Source organism: Rana temporaria, chromosome 13 (assembly GCF_905171775.1).
Source record: "Rana temporaria chromosome 13, aRanTem1.1, whole genome shotgun sequence".
Classification (NCBI taxonomy): Eukaryota; Metazoa; Chordata; class Amphibia; order Anura; family Ranidae; genus Rana; species Rana temporaria.
Genome location: NC_053501.1, coordinates 27952370 through 27975597, shown reverse-complemented (window position 1 = coordinate 27975597; position 23228 = coordinate 27952370). Strand labels below are relative to the sequence as shown.

Here is a 23228-nt window from a genome sequence, read left to right as displayed (position 1 = left end):
ACCTTTGCACCAAGCCTAGGTTTTACACCATCCTTATTATACTTTCAGGAAAAGTTAGTCTTCCTTCAGCGAGATTAGGGGGTAATACCCCCTGTATTTCTTCTACCGCAGGGCCCTTTTAGCGATGCAGCACTGCTTAACTGGCTCAGCCCCTGGGGTCACACAAGACCCCTCAACCCAGGGAGTATAATCATATGTGGAGCATAGCCAATTAACTGTGGATCTTGGGGAAATGCAAAAGCTATTCAGGTCCGCTATCAGTTGATGCAATTCTCTTTGGCTGCTAATGATTTTCTAATGATTTGCTGGGGGGAGAGCTTGTTAACATATGCTAATTGGACATTTCTTCATAAGCTTCTAAATTTGTTTAACAAATGTGATATTTTACATTTTAAAAAAAAATAATGTTTCTGTCTTGGTTGCAGCTACACATTTTTTCTGTGTGTGTTTTAACAAACCTTAGATGTAGTATTTGATGACGCATAACGCATGGGCTACCTTTTGGTCATAACATGCTAAAACCAATCCAGAGATAAAACCTGCTAAATCTTTATGGCTCATGGGCGCCTGAGCGTGCGCAACATAAATTCTGGTGTATATACAGTGCAATTTACATGGCTCAAGTGCCTGTATGTAAGAACCCTGATACTGTATGTCAAGCATCCTAGGGTGGGGTCAGGAACAACATCTGCACGAAACTTCAGCTGCTTATAAAGATATGCCAGACCACTCAAATATTCATCTGCCAGTTTCTTTGAATGTATTGGTCATTTTAACCTTTGCCGCAATGCTGGCAGCACTTATACGTCTATTTCCCAAAGACAACCTCTGGATATGACGCTGAGCACGTGCACTCAACCTCGTTGGTCAACCATGGCGAGGCCTGTTCTGAGTGGAACCTGTCCTATTAAACCGCTCTATGGTCTTGGCCACCGTGCTGCAGCTCCGTTTCAGGGTCTTGGCAATCTTCTTATATAGCCTAGGTCATCTATATGTAGAGCAAAAATTCTTTTTTTCAGATCCTCAGAGTTCTTTGCCATGAGGTGCCATGTTGAACTTCCAGTGACCAGTATGAGAGAGTGAGAGCGATAACACCAAATTTAACACACCGGCTCCCCTTCATACATGAGACCTTGTAACTCTTAAGTCACATGACACCGGGGGAGGGAAAATGGCTAATTGGGCAGATATACAATCAACACTTCACAGATAAATCTAACAGGTACAGTGCCTTCAACAAGTATTCATACCCCTTGACATTTTCCACATTTTGTCATGTGTAAATGTATTTTTATGGGATTTTATGTGATAGACCAATACAAAGTGGCACATAATTGTGAAGTGGAAAGAAAATGATAAATGGTTTTCTTTCTTTTTTCTTTTACAAATAAATATGTGAACAGTGTGGTGTACATTTATATTCAACCCTCCTGACTCAATACTTGCAGCTGTAATTGCAGCGAAAAGTGGTTCAAGTCTTTTTTGATATGTTTCTACCAGCTTTGTACATCTAGAGAGTGACATTTTGGCCCATTCTTCTTTGTAAAATAGTTTAAAGCGGTGGTTCACCCTAAAATCCACTTTCTGTCACTATATCCAGCATACTGCTGACATCTGCAGTATGCTGGATTTTTTTTTTCTTTTTTTTGTACTTATCGTTTTATCCGTATGTCTGCTCCGGCTCGAGCGGGGAATCCATCGGGGGAATGGGCGTTCCTAAGTAAAGCGCAGTTGATTGACGGGCTTGGATAGCACGTCACACCTTCCGGAAATAGCCGACGTGACTCTCGGCTGCTTACGGCGCCTGCGCCTGCCGTGTAGAGCTGACTGCGCAGGCGCCGTAAATTGCCGAGAGTCACGTCGGCTATTTCCGGAAGGTGTGACGCGCTATCCAAGCCCATCAATCAACTGCGCTTTACTTAGGAACGCCTATACTCGGAAGGATACGCCGCTCGGAGCCGGAGCAGACATACGGATAAAACGATAAGTACAAAAAAAAATCCAGCATACTGCAGATGTCAGCAGTATGCTGGATATAGTGACAGAAAGTGGATTTTAGGGTGAACCACCGCTTTAAGCTCTGTCAGATTGAACAGCAATTTTCAAGTCTTGCCACAAATTTTCAATTGACTTTAGTTCTGGACTGTGACTGTGCCATTGTAACACATGAATAAACTTTGATAAACCATTCTATTAGCTCTGGCTGTATGTTTCGGGTCGGTGCCCTGCTGGAAGGTGAACCTCCGCCCCAATCTCAAGTCTTTTGCAGACTCCAACAGGTTTTCTTCTAAGATTGCCCTGTATTTGGCCTCCATCCATCCTCGCATCAACTCTGACCAGCTTTCCTGTCCTCACTGAAGAAAAGCATCCCCACAACATGATGCTGCCACCACCATGTTTCACGGTGGGGATGGTATGTTCAGGGTGATGTGCAGTGTTCATTTTCTGCCACACATAGTGTTTTGCTTTTAGCCCAAAAAGTTCAATTTTGGTCTCATCTGACCAGATCACTTTCTTCCGCATGTTTACTGTGTGTCCCCCACATGGCTTCTCACAAACTGAAAACTAGACTTCTTATGGCTTTCTTTTAACAATGAATAATATAAAGTGTCCTTCGTGCTACTAAGAGCTAATAATGATATAAAACCAAACAAAAGTGTAAATGCAGCAAAACCTAGTAGTGTTTACAATACACAAGTGAAATAGTCACGCGTCGTTCCCCAGATGAAGACACGTGTCGTAACGCGTAGGGATTGGCCGTGGACAGACGTCCACCTGGAGTGACGTAAGCGGGCGCCGAGGACGCCGCTGGTTGTTTTTAACATTGCACGCTATTTTTATATCGCTGTAAGCGCAGGTTTTTCTTGAATAAACGTCCCCCTGAGGTTTACATTATCACACTATTGGAGGCTCTTTGTTCTCTCTCCCCTCCCCTGGAACAGAGTTTCTATTAGGGACAGATCGAGGAGGTGCATGTCAGCATCATAGAGGGAAGGCTGAGGACTGCTGGAGAGGCTGAAGAAACATCAGCGAAGTGTGGCAGGTGGGAAGGTTCTTTGGCTGCAAGGAGGTGGATGATGCTCTAGACCAGTGATGGGGAACCTTGGCCCCCCAGATGTTTTGGAACTACATTTCCCATGATGCTCATGCACTCTGCAGTGTAGATGAGCATCATGGGAAATGTAGTTCCAAAACATCTGGGGTGCCAAGGTTCCCCATCACTGCTCTAGACCCTTGGTATTGAGGTAAGAGTTCTGGGATCCCTTTTATGGATATGACCATCTCTCTCTCACTGTCATCTAAATACAACTGGCTTAGTGGACATTCAGTCTCATTTCTGTTCTCGTTTGGCAGTTTTAACTGCAGTTTGTTTCATGGGACACTTACCACTGATTTATTCCATATATTTTATATATTTGTACACTTTAATGATCAACTTGTTTTCGATTGATCATCACTTATTACCGTCACTTACTTTCTTTTAACAATGGCTTTCTTCTTGCCACTCTTCTATAAAGGCCAGATTTGTGGAGTGCACAACTAATAGTTGTCCTGTGGACATATTCTCCCACCTGAGCTGTGGATCTCTGCAGCTTCTCCAGAGGGCCTCTTGGCAGCTTCTCTGATTAATGCTCTCCTTGACCGGCCAGATGAAGGATTGAACAGTGCTCCCTAAAATGTTCAAAGCTTGGGATATTTTATTATAACCTAACCCTGCTTTAAACTTCTCTACAACTTTTTCCCTGACCTGTCTGGTGTGTTCCTTGGCTTTCGTGATGCTGTTTGTTCACTAAGGTTCTCTAATAAACCTCCTGAGGGCTTCACAGAACAGCTATATTTTATACTGAGATTAAATTACACACAAGCAGCCTCTGCTTATTAATTAGGTGACATCTGAAAGCAATTGGTTCCACTAGATTTTAGTTATGGGTATCAGAGTAAAGGGGTCTGAATCCAAATGCACCCCACACTTTTTATATTTTGGTAAAAAAAAAAATTGAAAACCATTTATCATTCCTTCTATGTCACATTTTTATGTGTCACTTTGTGTTGGTCTATCACATAAAATACATTTCCGATTTTAGTTGACAATGTGGAAAATGTCAAGGGGTATGAATACTTTTTCAAGGCACTGTGTAGTACATTTCCTAAAACAAAACGGACACTGTGATCGCACTCAATCAATATCTGTGTTGTGCTTCTTTTCCAGTATGTCTAAGCAAAACAAAAGGATTGTGTACACTATCTTAGAATATTCCCCTCTTCTGGATTCCTGTAATATGACAACTGATGACTGGGCCAAGATTGCCAAGGACATTCAGGTATACAATATGTATATTTTTATTTGAAAACCTCTTTCCTTTTATTGTCTCCCTATTTTACGTTTTGTGGGACTAGTTTTTAGTTTGCAGTCTATTTTCATTTAGTCCATATTGAATGTGACTTTTTTTTATTAAACATTCTCTGCTGGCGAATCCGGTTACGGTCATTTAAAACTCGTGGAATCTGGAAGATTCACCTGCAGAGGATGTAACTAAATGTCAGATTTGTGGTTTTAATAATACAACGTCATATAGTGCACAAATGAAGACTTGACCCAGAATAAATCTACAGTTTGTATAGTCAGAGGGAGGTCAGAACACCAGCACAATTGTTCCAGGTCATTGATTTAGTAGATATTGAAGCCAAAGAGAAAGTCAGATTTACTGCTTTGTAAATATCCTGTATATAGTGTATTAGGGTTGTCCCGATACTAGTATCGGTATCGATGCCAAGCATTTCCCCAAGTGCTTGTACTTGGGGAAAATTCTCTGATGCTTCACCCGATACCTGACTGTCCCTGTAACCTTCTCCACTTCCCCCCTCCGTGCTCAGTGTCCCCCCTCTGTGCTGCTGCTGTCCTCCTCCATTATTCTGTTCTCCCCCTCCGCGCTGCTGCTGTCCTCCTCCGTTCTTCTGCACTCCCCCACCGCGCTCCATGTCCCCTCTCCATGCTACTGCTGTCCTCTGCGTTCTTCTTCTCTCCCCCTCCGCGTCCCCCCTCCGTGCTGCTGCTCTCTTCCTCCGCGCTCGGTGATACCCTCCATGTCCCCCTTTGAGCTCTGTCTCCCCCATCCTCCTCTGTCCCCTCTGTCAGGATGGAGAGCAGAGGTAGGAGCCGCTAAACCCGGCTCCCACCTTTTCTGAATGAACAGAGTCAGTGATCACATCCATTCATATAACTGAAACATCGTAACCTGTGTTTACGATGCTTGAGTTTATGAATGGAGAGGAGCTTCTGTCTCCTGTCCATTCATTTTCAGTGCAGCTGAGAAAGGGACTGGGAATCTGTGTCTTTAGTCCCTTTCTCTGTCTCAAAGGGGAGATGTCAGAGGTCTGTTTAGACCTCTGATATCTCACCAAAGCCCCCAAGAGGGCTAAAAAAAAAAAATTGCAATAAATAATAATAATAATAAAAAAAAATTGTAAAAAATAATAAAAATGTAAATAAAACACACTGACACCATCCGCTCCCCCACAAGAAAGCATTGTAAAAAAAAATAACAAAAAAAAATACTGACACGTGCCACGGTCATATGACATAAAAAAAAGTATTGGTATTCAGTATCGGCGAGTACTTGAAAAAAAGTATCGGTACTTGTACTCTGTCTTAAAGTGTTATCAGGACAACCCTATAGTGTATAATGCACTTTTGTACATGAATATGTATGTTTATGTCTTGAATTCATGCACGTAGTAAGGTGAGTTTAGAGTGATACAAATATAGTGCCTTTTTTTTTTTTTTTTTTTTTTTTTAAACATGAAATTTGAAAACTAAATATGATATTGAATCAGCGGCATGATTAAAGATTTTATATAGCCAGCACTTTTTGGGTTTTGACATTTTTTTCCTATTGCTCTGTGTCCCAGCTGGGGAGACTCCCCTCACCGGGACAGAAATGATCTAATGATATTTGTACACTAGAGGGAGTTGTAGTGTCTTTATAGAAACACAATAGGTTACTATACGGTAGAATTTTTATGGTGATTATCTAAATGTTTATTTGCTCTGTCTTGCTGAAGGACTGTTCTCATTTTTGTACTCACAGGAATAAACGGTACAGATGTTGCCATTTGTTAGGAGCTCATGTTTTATGCAGTGAAGTACATCACTACAGCTACATATTATAAAGTATAATTCTAAATTTAAGATGCTCATGTTTCATGGCAAGAGGAAAAAAGAGCTCTACCTAGACTGTATTCAGTTTTTGTTATGGCTTTGGACCTAGATGATGCAGTCTTTCCTCTCTCTGACATTCCTGCAGTTGGTATTTTCAGGAGTGGTCAGCAGTGGTAATCACCATTATTCTTTTATTACGGGTTCCTTTTTATGGTGAGTTCACACTTGGGAATGCACTCTGGCCGTGATTACCTTTGAATAGTTGCGAGTAGACAGCCCCATTCAAAGCAACAGGAGGCTGCCAACTATTGCAACTAATCGCACCCACTGAAATGTAATTTCTCATGTAACGATTACATGCATGTGATTAATCCTGGACGCAGGCAGTCTGCATCCAGGGCTGATCATTAGCATGTGTTCACAGCTTGCGCGATTACATGCAAGTGGGAAAGATTAGCTGCAGGAGTTGGGGCAGAGCTCCATTTTTTTCAATTAAGCGGTCTACTCGCAGATAATTTTGTGGGAACCCCTTGCTGGTGTTCTCACAGGTAAATGCGACTAGGGTGCATTTGCAACTGTGAATGCCCCCTTAGGCCTCATGCACACTGGAGGTTTTTACAGCAGCTGTTTTTGGGAGTAGACTTTTTGTTTTCTACAGTCATTAAAGCGGAGGCTCACCCTAAAAAAACAACTTTCTACCATGCCATCCAGCATACTAGCGTCAGCTACAGTATGCCTTTATTTTATTTTTTTTGCGCTGTACTCACAGTTTAATCCATTAGTTTCGCTTCAGACTCCCGCGGGGAGTAGGCGTTCCTATGAAGAGGGGAACATGATTGACGGCCGGCTATGGCGCGTCACGCTTCCCGAAAATAGCCGAGTAGGACTCGGCTCTTCACGGCGCTATACGGAGCCTGCGCACAGACTAGGAGCTGACTGCGCAGGCGCCGTGAAGAGCCAAGTCCTATTTCGGCTATTTTCGGGAAGCGTGGCGCGCCATAGCCGGCCGTCAATCATGTTCCCCTCTTCATAGGAACGCCTACTACCCGCGGGAGTCTGAAACTTAACTAATGGATTAAACTGTGAGTACAGCGAAATAAAAAATTAATAAAGGCATATACTGTAGCTGACGCTAGTATGCTGGATGGCATGGTAGACAAAAAAAAATTTTTTTTTAGGGTGAACCCCCGCTTTAATCTCTCCATGTTATCCTATGTGTTCCATGCGCACACAGGCTGTTATCGGCAGTTTTGAGCAGTAAAAGAAAAAAAAACTAGTGGGTTCCGATTAGGGTTGCCACCTCATCCCTTTAAAAAGGAACACATCTGAATTACACAGGTTTTGTGGCTGATTAAGGTGGTAATTAAACTCACTTGGTGCCTTACCTTCATTAAATTAGCCCCAGAATCTGTGTAATTCAGATGTGTTCCTTTTTAAAGGGATGAGGTGGCAACCCTAGTTCCGATACACTTTTTTCAGCTGTAAAACCGCTCTAATGCTGATAAACGCTCAAAAACTTTGCTCAACAGCATTTTTAACTTTTTTGATCCATTGAAGAAAAAAAACACGCTAGAGCGAATAAACGCTAAAAAACGCTACTGCAATAACTTTGAAAAAAGTTGAAAAACTTCCTGCAAAGCTACTGGCATTTTTAGAACGTTATTTTAATATGAGAACTCAATTTGCCTTCTCAAAAAGGGTACATACTTAAAGTGGAGTTCCATCCAAAAATCGTACTTCCACTTTTTGGAATCCTCTCCCCTCCGGTGTCGCATTTGGCACCTTTCAGAGGGGAGGAGGGAGCAGATACCTGTCTAATGCAGGTATTTGCTCCCACTTCCTGGCATAGATCATTGCGGTGACCTACGCCATTTCCTGCTCCTACACTGTCCTCCCCTTCTGTCTTCTGTGAGAGACACAGTTCCCAGAAGACAGCAGGGATCAGTGAGGACGCACAGCGTGACTCGCGCATGTGCAGTAGGGAACCAGGAAGTGAAGCCGCAAGGCTTCACTTTCTGAATCCCTCACCGAGGATGGTAGGCAGGGGCAGCCGAGAGCCGAGTGATTGATCGGCTTCAGCTGCCGACATTGCGGGCGCCCTGAAAAGGTAAATGTTCATATATTAAGTCAGCAGCTGCAGTATTTGTAGTTGCTGGCTTTTAATTTTTTTCTTTTTTTTAGGCGGACCTCCGCTTTAAAGCAGAACTTTACCCATAACAACTTGATAAAAAATATTTGTTCTTTAGCATACATTCCATATTAACCACTATTAACTATTAGCCCGCCATTGTTTTACGTCGGCACTTTGAAGTGTAATATCGTTATGCTACCAAAATTAGTTTGTGCTATAAATTGCTAAAATGTGTGTCTGGTGTGTGGCGTTTTCATTTTTTTACAATTTAACTCTTAAATATTTATTACAATTATTTCTCTTTTTGTATTCTTTATCAGCCTTGTTGCAGGGAAAGGGACTAAGAACACAGATTCCCCAGTCCCTTTCTCTGCAGCCTCAGCTGCACTGAAGATTAATGGACAAGAGACAGAGGCTCCTGTTTATAAACTGAAACATCCTGAACACAGTTTTCAATGCTCAGTTATGAATGGACAGAGTCAGTGATCACTATTTACCGGCTTTTTCCTCCGCACTCCATCCTGACAGATCTGGGATTTGGGACAGGGGGACCAGAGGAGGACGAAGGGGACAATTGGTGCGGCAGTGGGGGCTTTTACAAGCACCGATCTCCCTGTATATCATTCAATGAGATCAGATCAGAGATCAGCGATTGTAACAGCCCCGCTACTGCACCGATCATCTGTGAGGCTGCCCAGGTATCAGATTAAGCATTGGAGCATTTGTACAAGTACTCATGCAAATGCTCGGTATCTGCACCAATACTAGTATCTATTGGTGCAACCCTACCTTTGTCCTGAAGCAGACTGTCAAGCCATCAAATTGCTGGTGTCATAACTATTCACAGTAGCACAATGGGGTTTATTTATTAAAGCTGGAGATTGCACAATCAGTCTCACATCTGGATAGAAACCAATCGCCTTCCAGGTTTTATTGCCAAAGCTTAATGATACAAGCTGAGGTTAGAAGCTGATTTGGTTTCTCTGTAGACTGATTTGCAACTGTCATGGGGGTTTATTTACTAAAGCTGGATAGTTCAAAATCAAACAGAAGCAGCTTCCTTGGCTGTAAAGGATAGGAGGGATTAATTCAGCTTGAAGTCTTGTCAGCAGATCAGCCTCTACAAAATTAAAGGGGTTGTAAAGGAAAAATGTTTTTTCCCTAAATATCTTCCTTTACCTTAGTGCAGTCCTCCTTCACTTGCCTCATCCTTCCATTTTGCTTTTAAATGTCCTTATTTCTTCTGAGAAATCCTCACTTCCTGTTCTTCTGTCTGTAACTCCACACAGTAATGCAAGGCTTTCTCCCTGGTGTGGAGAAAGCCTCCTAAGTGGGGAGGAGGCGAGCAGGCAAGTCAGGACAGTCTCTACTTTGCAGATAGAGAAAGGAGCTGTGTGTTAGTGGGCGCCCTGACACTCCTGCTCGCCCCCTCCCCCCTCAAGAGGCTTTCTCCACACCAGGAAGAAAGCCTCGCATTACGGTGGTGAGTTACAGACCGAAGAACAGGAAGTGAGGATTTCTCAGAAGAAATAAGGACATTTAAAAGCAAAATTGAAGGATAAGGTAAGTGAAGGAGGACTGCACTAAGGTAAAGGAAACTATTTAGGGAAAACATTATCTTCCTTTACAACCCCTTTAACAGTGCCTAAAAATGGAGAGAAACTGAGCATGTGCAGAACAGGGTGAGACAGTATTATTAGATTTTATACAGTATAGGCTTTTATTTTAAATGCTTCAAAAGGTGCTATCCTAAAATAATATAGCAGGACTTAATTTTCTGACTAAAGTTCCACTTAAACATTGATGCGAATGTTCTTGTTCTCTTCTCTCTAGAGATATTATGTACAATATGATGGTTTTGTCATCCTTCACGGTACAGACACCATGGCTTACACTGCGTCTGCACTGTCCTTTATGTGTGAAAATTTGGGCAAAACGATTGTGCTGACCGGATCTCAGGTGCGTCCCATTTTATTTACTTTTAGGCCAGATTCACACTCCTGTGTTCTAGTAATGCTTGTAACATAAAGTAAAGAAAAAATATATAGTGATTCTGCAGATGAAAATGATAAAGTATCAAAAGGAAGCAGCTGGCAATCGCACAACGGAATATTCGTGTAAGTGAAAAACAACATCACCCTGCTTGTATCCAGTGGATGGATCCCTCATGACACATGAATCCATTTCTTACTAGACTCCTATAACCTGGAGTCTAGCTATCTGGTAAGGGCGCAGCCTTTTCTTATCACGGTGAAAAGTGCAATTTTGGGTGTATAATAGTCTACCATCTTTGAGACACATCTGCACACTCTTATGGACTGATCATTGTTATTCATTCATTTCATATATATGTGTTATTTCACTTGCATAGCGTGGTATGTAATATGCCTTGCAGTGCTATTCATTTTGCATGGCATGGTATACACCCTTTGGCAGAGCATCTATTTAGTAGTACATTTCCATGGGTTGAGCAGTTGCACGTTGGGGAGCCATTGGCAGCCCATTCATTTTGATTGTGCCGGTGGCTGGCTTTTTCATAAAAGCACTCCGAGCAGCTCATCAGCTGCTGGAACGCTTTTTAGAAACCATGGGAGGGGACATGCCCCACCCCCCACCACTCACACAGTGTTTCTCGGGCTTACTGTTTCCACCGACACACCCAAAAGACAATTTGACGGTGCCAGCCAGCTATTTGCAGAGGCGATAAAAGATTACATCCTCTTTGATCGCCTCGATGGGCCTTGGCTGGTCGGAGTGATGTCACTTCCAGCCCAGGGTGGAAATAAACAATCTTTTTGCTTTTTAGGCTTCATTTCATTTTACAGCCACTTTTCTGAGCGTCTTTTGCAGCTTAAAAACAGCTCTCCATGTTAGTCTATGGCAGGGATATGCAATTAGCGGACCTCCAGCTGTTGCAGAACTACAATTCCCATGAGGCATAGCAAGACTCTGACAGCCACAAGCATGAACCCAGAGGCAGAGGCATGATGGGACTTGTAGTTTTGCAACAGCTGGAGGTCCGCTAATTGCTTATCCCTGGTCTATGGCCTCATGCCCACTATGACGTTTTTAAGCTGCAAAAAAAAACCAGGACCAGGAGGTTCTGAAGCTCCAGAGTTAGAGCTGTAAAAACGCCAGACGTTCAAAAACAATCAAAAACGTGCAAACACGCACAAAAACGCTACTGCGGCGTTTTTGAGCTCCAGCTCAAAAAAAAAAAAAAAACTGGCGTTTTAAGCTGTAAAAAAAGTGGCTGTAAAAACGTCCATGGAAATAAAGCTTAAAGGTAAAGAGGAGATCTGAGGTCTTTTTGACTACAGACCTCTGCATAAACAGGACCTTTCACTCTTAAAGCGCCCCCCTCCCTTCGTGCTTGTAGGTCACACATGAATATATATACTGTGTTTGCACCACACGTGAGGTATCGCAGCAAATGTTAAGTGAGAACAATAATTTTAGTGCTAGACCTCCCCTGTAACTTTAAACCGGTAACTTAATTAAAATTTTTAAAGCGCCGCCTATGGAGATTTTTTAAGTACTGTAGTTTGTCGCCATTCCACGAGCCGGCACATTTTTTTAAACATGACATGTTGAGTATCTATTTACTCTGTATAATATCTTTCATATTTTAAAAAAAAAATGGGTATTTTTTTATTTTCTATTAAAGTGTACAGGTGGTCCCCGGGTTACAAACAAGATGGGGTCGGTAGGCTTGTTCTTAAGTTGAATCTGTTTGTAAGTTTTTTAAGTGTAAGTCCAGACAAAAATAAATACATTTTTAAGCTTTTTGGATAACATAGGGAAGGGTCATCACCCCTGTAACATTTGTTTTGTTGTCTGTGCCCCTGTTCAGAAGACCTCACTTTCTGTCCCAATGACAATTAGATTTTGAAAATGTTGGGTTATTAGGTAAACAAGGATTAGCGATAAAGCATCAGTGGAGACACCTTGTTCCCATATTAACTCTTACAGGGGAGAATTTTCCTTCCTAGGGGTAGATTTCCTCTCAATTCCTGTTGTCTCCATCCGTTTGTAAGTAGGAGTCGTTTGTAAGTAGGGGACCGCCTGTATTTGTTTAAAAAAATTGCTGCACATATACCATGTGACAAAAAATTGCAACAATCGCCATTTTATTCCCTAGAGTGTGTACAGGTGTGTGTGATTTCACTTACAGCAGTCCAGGGTGGAAATAAACAATCTTTTTGCTGTTAACCACTTAAGGACCGCCGATATACGTTGGCAGAATGGCACGGCTGGGCACAATCACGTACCTATACGTCCTCTTTAAGTGCCCAGCCGCGGGTCAGTCCCGCGATCGGTCACAGGAGCTGAAGAACGGGAAGAGGTGTGTGTAAACACACGTCTGTTCCCTGATATAGGGAAAGGCGATCAATGATGTCACACGTCCAGCCCTGCCCCCCTACAGTTAGAAACACATATGAGGTCACACTTAACCCCTTCAGCGCCCCCTAGTGGTTAACTCCCAAACTGCAATTGTCATTTTCACAGTAAACAATGCATTTTTATAGCACTTTTTGCTGTGAAAATGACAATGGTCCCAAAAATGTGTCAAAATTGTCCGATGTGTCCGCCATAATGTCGCAGTCACGAAAAAAATCGCTGATCGCCGCCATTACTAGTAAAAAATAAATAAAAGATTAATAAAAATGCAATAAAACTATCCCCTATTTTGTAAACGCTATTGAATTTTTTTTTATACCAAAAATAGGTAGAAGAATACGTATCGGCCTAAACTGAGGAAGAATTTTTTTTATATATATTTTTGGGGGATATTATAGTAAAAAATATTGATTTTTTTTCAAAATTTTCGCTCTATTTTTGTTTATAGCGCAAAAAATAAAAACCGCAGAGGTGATCAAATACCACCAAAAGAAAGCTCTATTTGTGGGGAAAAAAGGACACCAATTTTGTTTGGGAGCCACGTCGCACTACCGCGCAATTGTCAGTTAAAGTGACACAGTGCCGAATCGCAAAAAGGGGCAAGGTCCTTACCCTGTATATTGGTCCGGGTCTTAAGTGGTTGAAGGTAAAGAAGAGATCTAAAGTCTTTTTGACTATATATATATATATATATATATATATATATATATATATATATATATATATATATATATATATATATATATATAAATTTTCCAGTAAAAAATACTGATTTAAACTTGTAAACCAAAAGCTTCTGGCACTGCGTCACTTTAACTGACAATTGCGCGGTCGTGCGACGTGGCTCCAAAAACAAAATTGACGTCCCTTTTTTCCCACAAATAGAGGTTTCTTTTGGTGGTATTTGATCGCCTGTGCGGTTTTAATTTTTTGGGCTATAAACAAAAATAGAGCGTACATTTTGAAAAAAACACTATTTTTTACTTTTTGCTATAATAAATATCCCATTTAAAAAAAAAAAAAAAATGTTTTTATCTCCGTTTTTTCCTCAGGCCATCGCGACCGGCGGGCACGCGCATTGTGTTCCCAGTATGACGTCCTATCGGAACAATAGGGTATTCCGCTCGCCGTCATTTGACGGCGTGCGGTTGTAAAGCAGTTAAACTGTTTGTGAAAGGGTGATACAAAGCCTCTGTTGTAATAAAAACCTGAGAAAATAGTAACAAAAACTGTACTGTTTTTCACAGAAAATGTACCTGTGAATGGTAAAAATAGTTCTTATAGAAAACAAATGTTGTACTTTTGGCTATTAATCTGTATGTACAGTGAGGAAAATAAGTATTTGAACACCCTGCTATTTTGCAAGTTCTCCCACTTGGAAATCATGGAGGGGTCTGAAATTGTCATCGTAGGTGCATGTCCAGAGACATAATCAAAAAAAAATAATCCAGAAATCACAATTGATGATTTTTTAACTATTTATTTGTATGATACAGCTGCAAATAAGTATTTGAACACCTGTCTATCAGCTAGAATTCTGACCCTCAAAGACCCGTTAGTCTGCCTTTAAAATGTCCACCTCCACTCCATTTATTATCCTAAATTAGATGCACCTGTTTGAGGTCATTAGCTGCATAAAGACACCTGTCCACCCCATACAATCAGTAAGAATCCAACTACTAACATGGCCAAGACCAAAGAGCTGTCCAAAGACACTAGAGACAAAATTGTACACCTCCACAAGGCTGGAAAGGGCTACGGGGAAATTGCCAAGCAGCTTGGTGAAAAAAGGTCCACTGTTGGAGCAATCATTAGAAAATGGAAGAAGCTAAACATGACTGTCAATCTCCCTCGGACTGGGGCTCCATGCAAAATCTCACCTCGTGGGGGTCTCAATGATCCTAAGAAAGGTGAGAAATCAGCCCAGGACTACACAGGAGGAGCTGGTCAATGACCTGAAAAGAGCTGGGACCACCGTTTCCAAGGTTACTGTTGGTAATACACTAAGACGTCATGGTTTCCCTGCTTAAACCAGCACATGTCAAGGCCCGTCTTAAGTTTGCCAATGACCATTTGGATGATCCAGAGGAGTCATGGGAGAAAGTAATGTGGTCAGATGAGACCAAAATAGAACTTTTTGGTCATAATTCCACTAACCGTGTTTGGAGGAAGAAGAATGATGAGTACCATCCCAAGAACACCGTCCCTACTGTGAAGCATAGGGGTGGTAGCATCATGCTTTGGGGGTGTTTTTCTGCACATGGAACAGGGCGACTGCACTGTATTAAGGAGAGGATGACCGGGGCCATGTATTGCGAGATTTTGGGCAACAACCTCCTTCCCTCAGTTAGAGCTTTGAAGATGGGTCGAGGCTGGGTCTTCCAACATGACAATGACCCGAAGCACACAGCCAGGATAACCAAGGAGTGGCTCTGTAAGAAGCATATCAAGGTTCTGGCGTGGCTTAGCCAGTCTCCAGACCTAAACCCAATAGAGAATCTTTGGAGGGAGCTCAAACTCTGTGTTTCTCAGCGACAGCCCAGAAACCTGACTGATCTAGAGAAGATCTGTGTGGAGGAGTGGGCCAAAATCCCTCCTCCAGTGTGTGCAAACCTGGTGAAAAACTACAAGAAACGTTTGACCTCTGTAATTGCAAACAAAGGCTACTGTACCAAATATTAACATTGATTTTCTCAGGTGTTCAAATACTTATTTGCAGCTGTATCATACAAATAAATAGTTAAAAAAATCATACATTGTGATTTCTGGATTTTTTTTTTTGATTATGTCTCACAGTGGACATGCACCTACGATAACAATTTCAGACCCCTCCATGATTTCCAAGTGGGAGAACTTGCAAAATAGCAGGGTGTTCAAATACTTATTTTCCTCACTGTGTGTGTGTGTGTGTGTGTGTGTGTGTGTGTGTGTATGTATGTATGTATGTGTATATATATATATATATATATATATATATATATATATATATATATATATATATATATATATATAATTTTTTTTAAGTAGTTCTAATTTTTATTTTATTTTTTAACATCTCCTAGGTTCCCATATATGAGATGCGGAATGATGGTCGTGACAACCTGTTGGGGGCTCTGCTTATTGCTGGACAGTTTGTTATTCCAGAGGTGAGGTTTGGACCATCTGTAAACTAAAACACGAAGGCCCCTTTCACACGGGGGCAAACCGTCGCCTGTGAGTTTTTTAGGGCGGACCTGGTCCGGTGAGTGGCCATTTTTAATGGTGATGGGAAGATCACGGAAGTGGTGAAATCACGTTGTATTTGAACACTTCACAGGAGGAATTCTTATTGATTAAGAGCACCTGGTTACCACATTGGGACTTTTTTTTTAGTAAAGAGAAGAGGATTCATTTAGGAATCTTTCTTCATATGTATATTTAATATTATTTGTTAATATTTTCACTACACTAATTGTGGTTTAGTAACACTAAAACGTTGCTTTATATATATTTTTTGTGAATCCGAAAGAGAGTAGCGCACGTTTTTGAAAATTTAATGAGCACCATTCTAACATATTTACACTCGTATGATATGTCTATGTGTTTTCTATATATACATACGCAGTGTTTTAGAAAACATACGTACAACTTTTGGTGGATTGTCACTTATTAGTAAATTTGAGGTGGAATAGCACAAGGTGATACTTATAGATGCTAATTAATTTTGCTTATCGCAAATTAATTGGGAAGATGTAGGTCACCTACCAGGGTAGTGCAATCCTTATATTACATTAATTATACTTTAGGTGAGCCACCATTGAGTGACTTGCACCCTTTTGATTGCAGCAAACCATTCAACATAGAATAAGATTTTTTCCATTTGCACCAGTAACATCCGTCCCATAAATTTAAGTCCCTTGTTTACTTTTTTCTATTTAGTGTAGGCTTTAGAGAGATCTGTCTATCATTAGACGGCTCTCCTGCCAAGTGAACTGCTATTCACGATATTGGGCGCGGGTGTTGGTTCCGCCCAGTTTGAGAGCATGGTCTGTTGATTGACAGTTGCTAGGGTATTTAAATGAAGCTTCTGCGGGCCGTCTACGTGCTTTTTTCCCCACGCTGAAGATGTCCCTGCCTACAGGACGTAACGCGTACGGGGGGAGGAGTGCTTTTCTTGCGAGTACCTTTTTTATACTTTTTTTTATACTTTTTAATGGTAAATAAATCAAATATATATATATAATAGTGCGCTATATTACAATGTGTTGGTAAAAAATATGTGTAAGGCTGCCAGCACAACATGGAAAAACTGTGAAACAAAATACAAAAAAAGATGCGGCGCCAATAAAAACACAAATGCCCTGTAAGGCAATAGTAAATGTAGACTCAACAAAATCAATAAAAATTGGACAGTGAGTACATATGAAGAGATCAAAAGGGACTCCCCCACAATCAGGTAAGTCCCTAGATCAATATATCGTGAATAATGAGTGTAGCAACTCAAACCACATTCCCAATCAACAGGGAAAGTGAAATCCACAATGCAAAAAACTGTGCACATGAATAAAAACAAATAACTGTGATATTCATAAAGTGTCAATAAAAAAGAACAATGGTTGTCATGAACCATGAAGTCCCGTTTACTGCATATAAATATTTGTATGCATGAATGAAGTTTATACAGTCCCAGGGAACATCAATCTTTATGGTAAGCGGTGTATTATCTCCAGACTAAATCAGCAGTAGAAATAAATAAGTTGTGCCCTTACCGGATGGAGTAGACCCACATCTCACCATACGGTGGGGGGTCTTCAAGGCTTGCGTAGGCCGATTGCCTTACAGGGGTAACTCTCCAGGCACTCCTAAAGCTCTTTTCCGGTAGGACCTTTCCACTCTGATTGGACCTGGAATCTGGAACTGGTGACAATGATGATGGTATTCCTGGAGGTAGTTGGAGTTCTCAGGGGATCCAGTGTACCAGTATAAATTAAAAGAAAAGAGAAAACACCTCCTCATCGCGTAAAAATTTTTATTAAAAATTTCAAAAATAAGGACAAGCTCCCAAAAGTCTCAAATAAGGGAATCTCAAAAAACCATTATCACACCAAAAAAGCACTGCAAAAGCAATCTCAGCATCAAGGCACACACACTTCAGAGAAGGATAAAGTAGCTGTGCGCAGTGTGGGATGGATATGATCAGATGCCCGACCGGTTTCGTATCAAAATACTTCTACTGGGGTGCATATCTGAATCATCTTACCCCCCTGCGCTTTAAATACCATCTCTACTTACCCCCATAGGACCAGCACTCACCGTTAATGGCGTGCGTTCCAATTGCTGACATTTCCGGTAGGCGTGCGCTCCAGGCGCCCGGAAATGACATCTATTCAATCCAATAGTTAAAAACCCCTATATTCCCTGTGAATGTCTCAAGCGCTCCAGGCGCCCGGAAGTGACATCTCCTACACATCAGCCCATCAACATGATCTCCCCTCAGCTCCCCTCCCTTCCCGGAGGACGAGCCAATCAGCACCAGTCCCTGCATGTGTGGGTCTAGTGAGGCGGAGCGCATCATAGACCGACGCTAGCCCCGCCCCCTCATGACGCAACTCCACAGTAAGGAGATATGCAGACGTTGCGCCCGTGTGTAAACACAACCGCAGCTGCAAATTAGTGCGTCGAGGAGGTTCATTGATCTATATGGATCACAGGGCAGTCAGTGGAAGTGTGTCAGGGATTATATCAGAGGAAAAGGGAACATAAAGGATGGCTGGAACATAGAGACATGCATGGAGGGCCTCCTGTGGAGTGGGACGTCAACTCCTTCATCAACCAGTCCTGATTTACATGACCAGTATTTATATATTGGAAGTTTATAAGTCATTATGTATTTTCTCTATATTTTTTCTGTTTTTTGAAGAATTTTTCCATTTTTCTACTTACTCCCAGGACACCATCTACAATCCAAAAAGTAATTTTTAATTTTTATAGATTATTAACAGTCTAATAATATGGGACGAACTGGATGGTCATTATTTTCATTTTTGACCACTAGATGGCGCCTACATATGAGAGTTGTGTCATGTAGCAGCCCATGAATATAGGTGGTATGGTAACTTCAATTTACCATTTCCCACCACCAGGAGGCCCTCCATGCATGTCTCTATGTTCCAGTCGGTCTATGATGCGCTCCGCCTCACTAGACCCACACATGCAGGGACTGGTGCTGATTGGCTCGTCCTCCGGGAAGGGAGGGGAGCTGAGGGGAGATCATGTTGATGGGCTGATGTGTAGGAGATGTCACTTCCGGGCGCCTGGAGCGCTTGAGACATTCACAGGGAATATAGGGGTTTTTAACTATTGGATTGAATAGATGTCATTTCCGGGCGCCTGGAGCGCACGCCTACCGGAAATGTCAGCAATTGGAACGCACGCCATTAACGGTGAGTGCTGGTCCTATGGGGGTAAGTAGAGATGGTATTTAAAGCGCAGGGGGGTAAGATGATTCAGATATGCACCCCAGTAGAAGTATTTTTATACGAAACCGGTCGGGCATCTGATCATATCCATCCCACACTGCGCACAGCTACTTTATCCTTCTCTGAAGTGTGTGTGCCTTGATGCTGAGATTGCTTTTGCAGTGCTTTTTTGGTGTGATAATGGTTTTTTGAGATTCCCTTATTTGAGACTTTTGGGAGCTTGTCCTTATTTTTGAAATTTTTAATAAAAATTTTTACGCGATGAGGAGGTGTTTTCTCTTTTTTCTTTTTAATTTATACTGGTACACTGGATCCCCTGAGAACTCCAACTACCTCCAGGAATACCATCATCATTGTCACCAGTTCCAGATTCCAGGTCCAATCAGAGTGGAAAGGTCCTACCGGAAAAGAGCTTTAGGAGTGCCTGGAGAGTTACCCCTGTAAGGCAATCGGCCTACGCAAGCCTTGAAGACCCCCCACCGTATGGTGAGATGTGGGTCTACTCCATCCGGTAAGGGCACAACTTATTTATTTCTACTGCTGATTTAGTCTGGAGATAATACACCGCTTACCATAAAGATTGATGTTCCCTGGGACTGTATAAACTTCATTCATGCATACAAATATTTATATGCAGTAAACGGGACTTCATGGTTCATGACAACCATTGTTCTTTTTTTATTGACACTTTATGAATATCACAGTTATTTGTTTTTATTCATGTGCACAGTTTTTTGCATTGTGGATTTCACTTTCCCTGTTGATTGGGAATGTGGTTTGAGTTGCTACACTCATTCACGATATATTGATCTAGGGACTTACCTGATTGTGGGGGAGTCCCTTTTGATCTCTTCATATGTACTCACTGTCCAATTTTTATTGATTTTGTTGAGTCTACATTTACTATTGCCTTACAGGGTAAATAAATCAAGTTTATAATGAGAGCAATAGATTGTCCCCTTCCTCCTTTTTTAATATTACACATACTGTGGAAGCACAACAGCTTACTGATTTACCATCATCCCAGGAGTGGATCTTTTGGCTATATGACCTGTTTCAGGTCAAATCAAGGAGGTGAGAGGCTAGATTGTGGTGGAGGGACCTGGATCACGGCTTAATTGTTTGTTTGTGTCTGCCTTTTTCACTTGTGGGATATTGCCTTCCTTGGAAATTTTTCTATGTAGTGACAGTTCTGGATATTTAAAGGAATTGTTTCCAATGAGCGGTAACATGCCCGCTGACACCCGACCCACTCCTATCCGCGGATGTGACGGATGGAAACCCTATTTTCCATCCATCTGGCGGATCGGATGAAAACGGACTCTACGGTCCGTCTTCATCTGATTCCCCATAGGGGAGAGCGGTGCTCTGATAGGGTCGGTCCCTACACAGTGTGCAGAGACCGACCTGTCATCTGCCTGCTGAGCGGGGATCAACGCAGCGATCCCAGTTGAGTAAAGCGGAGCCCGTATGCAGACATGTACGTGTGAAAGGGCCATAAGGCTGCATTCACACCTGAACGTATCGTTTTCAGGCGTAAAGTCGCATGATTTTTGGTGATCTTTTGTCCTGTACAAAATTACGGCAATGTAAAAAGCAGAAAAACTTCTGGGGCCCACTCGCACCTAGACATTTTCAGCTCGTAAAACGCTAATTTCAAAAGTTTCAAAACGCCAACAAGCAAAATCCCATTCATTTAAATGGCCTCTGTTCACATCTGAGCGTTGTCGGCTGAAGTTCAAAAAAGTACATTGGCTTCTTTTTAGGAACATTACGGGCCTTTGTGCTTTTTACATTGGTTAACTTTTGACCTGTACAAAATTGCGTTTTTTAAATATGACATGTTTGGTATCCATTTACTCAGCGTACACAACACAACTTTTCGCCTGAAACAATACGCTCAGGTGTGAATGCAGCCCAAAAAGAAGCTCATGTACTTTTTTTGAGCTTCAGGCAACAGAATGCTCAGATGTGAACATGGGCCATTTAAATGAATGGGATTTTGCTTGTTGGGAGTTTTGGAACTTTTTAGATGAGCGTTTTACGAGCTGAAAACGCTCAGGTGTGAATGGGCCTTTATTGGATTTTTTTTTTGAAGGGAAGGTGTACATATGCAATCCAAACACCGGGGGGCGGTACAGTCTTCTGCTAGCGAAGCTTTATGATGGTTTGTTAGATAATGTGCATTTTGAAGACCTTGTGATAGAAACACAATTGAAAGATTTGCTGGCTGTGCGTTAACATGTTTGGGAATAAAAAACAAAGCTGTTTTAATTAAATGTTGCGCAATGAATGTCTTTTGAAATGATCTGTAGTGTCCTGACTTTGAAGAAGCTCATGTTTTTTTCCTTGTGAAGTGAGTGATTCTAACTAAAACAGTGATATTGATTATAAGGGGAAGTTCTGTTCCCCTAATCAATCTGTGGGATTATTAGAATCTTGTACACATGCTAAGCTGCAGGTGGGGAGCACAAAGCTGTGGCCATAGAGGATGTCAGCCTGCTGATACCCCATCTTCGGCCTGCAATAATATTGACCCTTTTCAGCCCCTTCAGTTACTATACTCATAATAAAAGCTAGCACCATGGATTCTTCTTGAGTCGCCTAATCTGTTTTTCTCAGCTTTTATATGTTTATTTCTTCCTAACAAGGACTTGTTTGCCCTAGTACATGCATATATGTCCCCTGCTTTAAAGATAACCCAAATCATTTGTTTTATAGTAGATTTAGTATTCAGCAAGGGTTTATTTTTTAAGCTGATTTATTTACTTTGTCAAACTTTAGTGCTTAGTTGGCATCCATGTAACACATGTTAAGCATCTACCTGGCTCCAATCTAGTTAATGGGGGGCTTTGAACTCTGGATAGTGCCCCCCCCTCACTGGCCTTGGACATCTTTAGCAAATCTGGTCAAACACGTGGTGCCGGAGTGAGGTTGCATACCTATTCTGTCCAAGATAAGGCCAACCCGCCAGAGGGGTTTTCACACACATTATTTGAGAAATTTGCGTAGCTGTGTGTTTTCTAGGGCTGGGCTGCCTACAAACCACAGCCTAGAAGCCAGATTCAAAAAGCTTATTGGAGATGGTAAAGGGCATGGAAGAGCTCTGCCAGTTGGCTTTTGGGGGAATATAAACGGGGATAAAACTCCAGAGGAGCAGAGGTTGCTATTGCAAGCAAACCCCCTGCTTCGGGGTGCATCATAGGGTTACTTCACATGCACCCTCTTTTATCGCCGTCATCTTGAGCAAACGTGCTGCAAAAAGAGGAAGTTCAGGATAAGGGGATAGAGAGGACGACAGAGGAGGGATTTCGATGGCTGGGGATATTAGGTGCCTGTGGTAATGAATTGGACATGTTTAGAAAATGCTAGCTTCCTGGCTGTTTCTGGGTTTAATGCTTTTTAAAGTGGTTGTAAAACCAAAACAGTTTTTTGACTTTGAAGGTGAAGTCCATCCTGAGCTCATTTGGCTGGGCTTCTCCTATGGGTCACAGGAGTGCAACTCATTTTGCACTCCTGTGGCCCGTTTTCAGCGGAGAGTGGTCTGAAGTCCGCTCTCCGCTGACGTCACTGCCATCGGTGGAGGCACCGCGTCATCCCAACTTTCCAGGTCTGGATTCGCCAGCTGCCTTGATTAATGGCAGTCTCAGCGAGCCGCTGAGACGGCCGCCCCCCGCTGCTCCTCAGCTCGTCGCTCCAATGAGCGTGAAGGATCAGAGCAGGAGAGATGCTGACTAACAGGCAGCATCTCTCTGCTCAGAGAGGAGTGAAAACCGAGCCATCGGTGGTGTTCGGTGGCTCAGTTCTCAGTGCAGAGATGCCAGGGGACAAATGCAGCATCGGTCTGATGCTCCATCCACCGAGGGAAGTATAAATATAAAAAAAAAAAACACAGAAAACCCCATACTTCTCTTTTAATGCATTCCTTACTTTAGGATAAAAAAATGTTTTTAGATGTCTGCATCCCTCCTCACCCTCTCTTTTACTTACTTGAGCCCTCATTCGATCCAGCGCCATGCATGTCTGCAGCTCTTCTCTCCTCTCACTTTCAGGTCTCGTGGCTTTGCTGGGACAGCGG

The 23228-nt window shown here is 42.1% G+C and overlaps 1 protein-coding gene across 1 annotated transcript in view; it reads left to right on the top strand.

Annotated features, from left to right (window-relative positions):
• ASPG (asparaginase) overlaps positions 1 to 23228 on the top strand; it is a 102764-nt gene that overhangs the window by 19590 nt on the left and 59946 nt on the right. The window contains exons 3-5 of the mRNA XM_040332878.1: positions 4211 to 4322; positions 10125 to 10250; positions 15755 to 15838. Of these exons, the coding sequence (XP_040188812.1) occupies positions 4211 to 4322; positions 10125 to 10250; positions 15755 to 15838 (322 nt within the window). The remainder of the gene's footprint in view (positions 1 to 4210; positions 4323 to 10124; positions 10251 to 15754; positions 15839 to 23228) is intronic.